Genomic DNA, 7,941 nt, shown 5'->3' on the forward strand with positions numbered 1-7,941 from the left:
AGTCATGATTAGGGCTCGTAAGTTCACGCCCTAAAAAACGCATAAATAAGCGTGGAATAATGCACTTAAACTTGGTAAAATATGCATTCAAATATGCATTTTTATGCATTAAAAATCTTAAATTGTGCACAAAAAAAAAAATGTTGCGACTATTCATGTAATATGTTGTGAGGAAAATAAATTGTTAGATTGCAATGAGCACGTCAATAGGAGGAGGGTGGTAGCTATGCACAATAACATTGTTTCCGTGGTATTATTTTTAACTTATAAAACCCAGTGTCAAAGAAAAAGAAAAATAACTGATAAAATACTAAAATGTTGTTAATATGTTCGGAAGAGTATAAGGGTCCGAACGCACTGCGGTATTTTCGCCGTCGGGTCCAAATGGTTTTACCGTTCGCGGATTTTACGACCCGCACCGCACTGCGATTTTTTACCGCTAATACAATAGGTGTTATCACTCAATTTTCCCGCCTAAACTGGCTAAATATCAATTTCTAATTTCCATAAGAAAATTGAATATTGATAGTTGATAGTACAGTGGTTGGTTAACCAACTACTATGGTCTGTGATCTACTGTATTTACTATATTTCACTATATCTAATACTGTAAATTTAAATTTTTTATACCTACCTACCACGATTTGTACACAAACACCTAAATACATGTAAGTAAGTTATAAATTAAATTATTAGTTAATTCAATGCATAGTCCTACTTATTATATTACATTTAATTTATTTAGAATGGAGTTAGATGATTATGACAATTTATTTAAAGTGATTGCTGTCGCAGAAGCATTTGGTGAATTAGAAAAAAAATATAAGTATATGAAAAATTACAAAATTAACCGTTGACTATAGTCACAGTGGGTTCCTTTCCATCGAAACAATGTGTTTACTTTACGAACGGTACAACGGCAGCGCCGTCAAACCGCAGCATGTTGCGGCGACCGACGACGGAGAACGGCGAAACCGTCGAGTGCGGTGCAGTCCGTCTAAATATAGTAGTTTGGTGTGAACGTAAAAACCGTTCGGGTAAAACCGTTCGGACCCGACGGCGAAAATACCGCAGTGCGTTCGGACCCTAAGAATAAGAACAAGAATGAATTTAAGCATTTATTGATCTCATTTTTTTTTTAACTTCCACAAAAAACGATTTTGTCGAATTGTCATGAAATAATATCCGCTAATAACTCCAAAAAATCAACTATATGCCAAATATCCCAATGCACTCAAAACATACAAAAACATGCACTATTAAACTTTATATTTGTACTACCTTTGTAATGAAACGCATTTATATCTCACTTAGCATGTTCTCCTATGTAGCAAAAAAAAACATGCAAATGCATAAACTTGCGAGCCCTGGTCATGATCCTTAGTGCTAACGCGCGCGCACTGTATGGGAAACGTTAAAGCACCAACGAGTCTCAAAAAATGTCGCTAGCGACTGATATTAGCGCATTAGTATTAAAACGCAAAACCTCGAACAGACAATAATACTATGCAAACTGTCGAGGAGAATTCGAGTCGAACAATTATACGATGATTATAGTGCATGATACGATGGTGATAATAACATAATGATATGTAGTTACCACGTTACTAGCAGCCGCACGTTACCAATAAAATCTCGATGGCAATAGTCCAAGGGCGCGGGAAAATCAAAAGGAAATCGAATTATCCTTCGTCGATGATCGAGTAAAATGTTGTCTTTATTGTATTCATTATAGTTGTAACACTGTTGAATTTAGAATGTACAAACACGCTGTCGTGTTATTGTTAAGATTGGTATGCAAACGCAGCCACTAGACGTCGGTGTATTAGTCATTTTTATGTCCAATTTGATGATACCCCCGGTATTTCGTCGGCAGGGAACATTAATTATTAATGGTTTTCTTTTATCGAGTTGAATGCAAACGACGATTACAGCGACGTCTAGTGGTTGAGCCCATATAGACGCTTCGAATTCCAACGAAGTAATACGATGACGAATCCGTTTAATATAAAATAAACTGATATAGATTTCCCAATTGAACTAGACGAGATTTCACTACACTGCACCGGGGCGTATAATAATGACTGCGCATGATAAAAATAAAACTACGACGAGGAAGACAACAACATAAATATGATTATATACTCTGATCGCACGACGGCCTTAGTCGAAAACATCTCATGGCCATGAACAAATGAACGCAAGCGCAAACCCAATGGTGATACGCACGCACCATTCAGTCGAAAGCAGGCCTCAAGTGCGAGTTTGTACGATTAGTAATAATAATAATAAGCGGATCACACATATAATGTACCGATGTATATGTATTTATATTTTATACAAAAAAAAAAAAACATACATACTACATAAATTAATAATAATAATAAATTACGGAACGATAAAATAATATATTATGTATACAATACATAGCTAAAGTCGGTATAAACGAATTATCAGGAAACGTTTTGACCATATTTTTAGAAAAAAAATATCATAAAGTGCTATGCAACAGCAATCGATTTCAGAAATTGAATTCTACTAACTCTGCAGTAACGTTGATGAGATCATCTTTAAAGCACAGCATTACCGATTAAAGCTGCAAACATCTTAACCGAAACAAACACACACACACACAAATACATACATACATGCACATATACTCAAATATTATACGCAAAATAATACAAAAATAACGTGAAATAAAATCATGTATATACGTTTCTAAATAGTTCTAATAATAATAATAATAATAATCAATAGCAATAATAATAGTTAAATAGAGGAAATTATAAAAATAATAATAATAATAATAATAATAAAATGTCAAATTACAAAATCTTAAAACGTAATAATAAATCGTAGCTTTATACAGCGATAAGTACTACAATACATCATATTGATAAACGCCTAATATAATAAAAATATTCATATTTTAACAACTCGGTGAAAAAAAAACAAAAAAACAAAATGTTATACGGTGCCCGTACGTTGCATTATACAACGCGTAAAACATTTCATTCCGAAAGGGATTTGCGTGTAGTGTCGGTTACAAAACTAAATTACAATACATAATACCATTATGTGCGTTATGCGATGATGCCTCTGTACTACAACGCTTATAAAAACACGATAAAAATAAAAATAAAAAATCATTCACGTGAATTAGTGAAGTATCGAAATTATACGACCGTACAATAATGATATAAAGATCCACATCTCGCCGACAGATTGATTTATTTCCCCTTTAAAATAGGTATATTTTTATTTTTTTTGGTTAAGTAAAAAATGAACACCACCTTTGGCCACTGTTCACCACGGCCGCCACATTGGGTCACGTTGCGCTGCGGCCACGGCAGCGGCTGCGACGTCGTGCGAGTGCGGTGACGACGATGACGGACCGAAAGCGGGCCTCGTGGGTTTGGGCCGAACCACGGTGTGCGGACTACGGTTGGACGAGGTCAGAGCGACGGGTTTTTGCGGTGGTAAGGTGGCGTTGACCACGGTGGTCGGACACGACAACGCGGCAGCGGCTTCCGGAGGTGTGGGGGGCGGGTTGTTGGACGGTGGCGTGTGGCCGCGGGCCGCTGCTTCTCCGCCGTTGCTGTCGTCGCCACTGCCGTTGCTGCAAGCGTTGATCGATGCTGCGGCCACAGCGGCCGGCGAGACTGCTGCCATTTGAGCAGCCGCCGCGGGGGGTTTGTTGGTGGCCGTAACCTGAGACTCGAGCGCGCGCGACACCGATTTGGCCAGGTACTCCACAAGCCGTCGGCCCACCACCGAGTCCAGCCCCGGCAATGACAACAGGAAACTGCAAGCTTCGCTGGCGCAGTGACTGAATCCTTCCTGCGAAAACACACGCATCATTATAAACTCTGTTCTATGAAACCGTTTACGGTCAGCAGCGATTTAGTTTTTAGTTTTCGAACGAAACCATATAGGTTTTCTCGAAAACTTTGCGTTTCGTATTCATATCGATTCCTCGCTAACTTTTATCGCATACATCAATACACAGTTAAGGGCAGTGCACTTGAACGGTGTATAACGTTGGTATAAGGAGTTGACTACTGAAACTCCTATGCTGACTAGACCAGATTTTTTTAGTACAGGAAAGACAGGAGGATACATTTAAAGACTTTTACTGTGCAGTCCTTTTAGGAAGGATTTCTCACCTAAAAGTGAACACATGTAGAATACATAGGCTTCTTATTTTCTAGCTTCAATACTATATCAGCATAATATACATCAGAATACATAAATAATATTTATAACTGCATCAAGGGGATCAATATATTACGGAAGTAGGATTAATGCTCAATGACACTATATCAATTAATCATAAGAAGTAATTTGTTATGTTTTTTAAAAGTCTATTGTTATAGCCAATTAGCGAATTTACTGTTTAAAAATGGTATACTAAAAAATAATTACTTGATTTAAAATTGCAATGATAAATTATACAATTAATACAGGTCAGTGTAAAATCAAACTTAATCTTACTTTTTATTATAACGAGACAGTAGACAATCGATTACAATTGAAATTACGAAATCATTTTGAAAAAAATACACTTTTTTGATTTACAGTTATTTCATAAAATAAAAAAATATTATAACAAAATAGCAATTTGGTTTGGATACCCTTGGAGAGAGGGAGTAGATTATTCCATTGCCATCTTAAATTCATCACTGGTGTACCCTTCTGATCGGGACTCAGGTACGATATGATGACGGCCATAATCGTTTCGTTTATAAAAATTTCTCACGCGAAATATGCGGATGATTATCATCCTCTCCCTAGCTTCCTATACATTTAAACCACAGGTGGTCCTAGCGTGCACACACGACGGATCCCTATAATGCAATGTACAGCGGGTGTGTGCCTCTTGAGGAATTACTATTTTTCATGTGATAGAATCTGTTTACATATAAAACAAACAGTAGATCTATCCGTGCTAACACCCCGTGTACAGCTGGAAGGGTCCAGTAGTGCTGGTCCAATAACGTATTTGATTCCGATACACAATGCTTAGTTTTGAATGTGTATGTGCGAGAATAATAACTATAAATTTATATAGTATATACATACTTTTGAAAAATAATATTTAATTTTCTCTGACATTTTTAGAAAATTTAAAGGCCATGTCATTAATAATGTATTATATATAGGTACATTTTACTATGTTTATCACACTTCAAAAAAAGTATTACAATCTTATATTAATATTTATTATATTTACACTTTTTTTTTATAATTTTAATAGAAACTATTATTTCATGACATAAGATATTTGTCCAATTGTTTTTCATATTATATTATATTATTTTAATAAATTTAATGGGGTTTTTACGAATTACATGATTATTAAAACTAATTTTTATACAAGATTGATTATAACAATTACTTTCTACCTAATATATTATACACCTTTATTGTAAATTAAATGTATAAATATATTGAATGATATATAATTTGTTTTTAAATTGAATACATGCCGTCTAAATTAATACAAACTTGAGTTAAAGGAAATTTATACAATAGGACATTTGAAAATTCACCTAACCCAATATAACAAAGCCTGATATAAAATTATACTACCCTATTTGTTAATTAAATCACGCAAAAAAAAATAATATGTCAAATGAAAGTGAAATACATTTTTATATAATTTTTGTAATGTTTTTTCATTAAATAGTAGCATTGTATTTTGAGAAACAACTCATTACTATTGAAATGTAATAACACAACAACTTACTTGAAATTTATAGGCTTCTTCAACCGGATCTCTTTTGGTGATCTTTTGCAAATGCCTTACAGTAAATTCCAAAATATCTGCTTTTTCAAGTTTTTCGACATTTTCGCCTTCGGCCTATTAACGCATAGTCAGTTAGATAAATTAGAAAAATATGTGTAAGTACTAACCCACCTCCAAAGCCGAATACATCAAATCTTTCAACTCATCCAAACATCGATTAATACGAGCACGACGCTTTCGTTCTAATAATGGTTTTGTTATCTGTTAAAAAAAAATTATACATCAATTATTGCATATGAAACCCATGGTGCTTTTTTTTTTTGAAAAAATCGTTATAAAACGATAAAAATAAATTTTCTTAAGCATTTCAGTTACTGTAAAACATAAGTGTTAAAAAAAGTACACTCACTAACAAATTCTCAACTAAAAATGTAATATTAAAAACTACACACTACATTATCTAATATTAAAATTCACACAGAGAAGTCTTAATAATACCGAAATATTCTAATGTCAAAATCAACCAAACCAACGTAAGGTAATTTAAATTAAAATAAACCTTTTTTTCACTAATTTCCAAGTTCAAACAAAATAATTCATAATATTTGTGCTATTATCCTGGAACAATCACATTATTTATTACATTAAGATAATATGTTATTGTTCTCTAAATAATGAAGACCGCATGCACTCGAGTTAAATGGAAGTTGAGTGCATGTGGTCTTCATTTTTTTAAATTAGTTATATTAGCTATATTTTTCGAGTTTTTACCATTTTTACCGGCGGACTATCGTTCAATCGTCTACGTAAAGTGCTTTAAACTCTAATCTACTTTACTCCAATAACGAAATCTATGATAAATCCTACAAATAGTCATTATTCCTGTAATCCTGCGGTAATTGAACATTTTTGTCCCTCGGCCTCTTTTCACGACTGTTCCTGTAGATTATATGATGTTATATTTTTCACGGAAAACATAAACAAATAAAATACTATCTCGGACACAAACGTAAATTTTCGATCGGAAAAACAACGCACACCAAGTATCAAGGAAAACGGTTATAAAATTCGTAATCGCTCTGTATCATTCCCAACCATCACTCCTCGTTCAGCGACAGAACATACATATGCAGTGACGTAACTGGGAAAAACCTAAGGGAAGGCAATATAATATATTTATTATTACCAAAACTCTGACACCCCTCGCCCTCCCCAGTTAAAACATATTTTTATTGTATGTATTTTATACTCTATATCTAATTGTTTGATTTTACATAAGTCTTTTAACTCATTTTATGGTTTAGATAAACATAAATTGTAGGTAGCATGTACTAGGTACCAATATTGTTAAATAATAACCATAAGAGTTCATTAATAAAAGATGCTATTTGTACTGTTGGATTATCTGGGGGGGGGCAAAATTATACCTTTATCTCTCAAAAAAATGGTCAGAGGAGGCACTTGTCCCCCATAATTACGCCATTGTACATATGTAATACGCAGACAACAAAAAATTGCTTACCTTTCTATACGCGACGGTGCGAGAAATCGGCGACGGCGTAGGAGAAAACATATCAGTGGGAGCGAGATCGGATAGAAATAAAATCGCAAACGGCACTGCGGGTCGATCGAAAACGAAAAAACGTAACGAAACCTCTTGACCGAGAACACGACGAAACGTGTTATGCACACTGTGTCTGCACGTCGCGCACGCGAAATGCTCGCCAGCTGACGGTGGGTAACGGACTGAAGCGGCGGTGGCGATGCCTGTTGCACGACCGCGCCGCCGCCGACGCCGCCGCCGCCGCTACCGCCTCTTTCACAGCATCGACATCCCCTCGAGACCTCCCGGTCAGACCGGAGGGATGCGTTTCGGCGCGCGCGCGTTTATGGTAGCGTACCCTCGGAGCTCGTGCACGCGGAACAACCCCCCGCCGTATCGGGAGCGAGCGAGAAAACGAAACAGAGACTCGCGTCGGTTTCCCACGGACCGTTCAACCCCGTGCGCGCAAGCGTAATTATTTTATTATTCCGTACACAGCACATGCGTTCGTGCATTGTTACGCACTCGTTCCCTCCATCCCCCCCCCCCCCTTTCCATCGGTTGAACGTTGTAGCACGTACACCGGATTCGTGTTGCGAGATTCTCCCAACCCGTTGGTAGGAGGACTACCCGAATTATGACGATC

At 36.1% G+C, this 7,941-nt stretch overlaps 1 protein-coding gene and 1 long non-coding RNA gene across 2 annotated transcripts; one reads left to right on the plus strand and one right to left on the minus strand.

Moving 5' to 3' along the window:
* Nucleotides 1–476: 476 nt before the first annotated feature.
* Nucleotides 477–812, plus strand: LOC112683572. Its single transcript, XR_003148598.1, has 2 exons — nucleotides 477–668; nucleotides 746–812. It is a non-coding gene; the product is annotated as an uncharacterized LOC112683572 (long non-coding RNA).
* Nucleotides 813–2,795: 1,983 nt separating this feature from the next.
* Nucleotides 2,796–7,684, minus strand: LOC112683573 (enhancer of split mgamma protein-like). The gene is made up of 4 exons (XM_025554654.1): nucleotides 7,275–7,684; nucleotides 5,924–6,013; nucleotides 5,753–5,866; nucleotides 2,796–3,843 (listed from the first exon to the last, which is right to left on the minus strand). The coding sequence occupies exons 1-4, from the start codon at nucleotides 7,323–7,325 to the stop codon at nucleotides 3,310–3,312; spliced, it is 789 nt and encodes a 262-aa protein (XP_025410439.1). The 5' UTR covers nucleotides 7,326–7,684; the 3' UTR covers nucleotides 2,796–3,309.
* Nucleotides 7,685–7,941: the final 257 nt, after the last annotated feature.

Source organism: Sipha flava, unplaced genomic scaffold (assembly GCF_003268045.1).
Source record: "Sipha flava isolate LNK unplaced genomic scaffold, YSA_version1 229_pilon_pilon, whole genome shotgun sequence".
In the NCBI taxonomy this organism is placed as follows: Eukaryota; Metazoa; Arthropoda; class Insecta; order Hemiptera; family Aphididae; genus Sipha; species Sipha flava.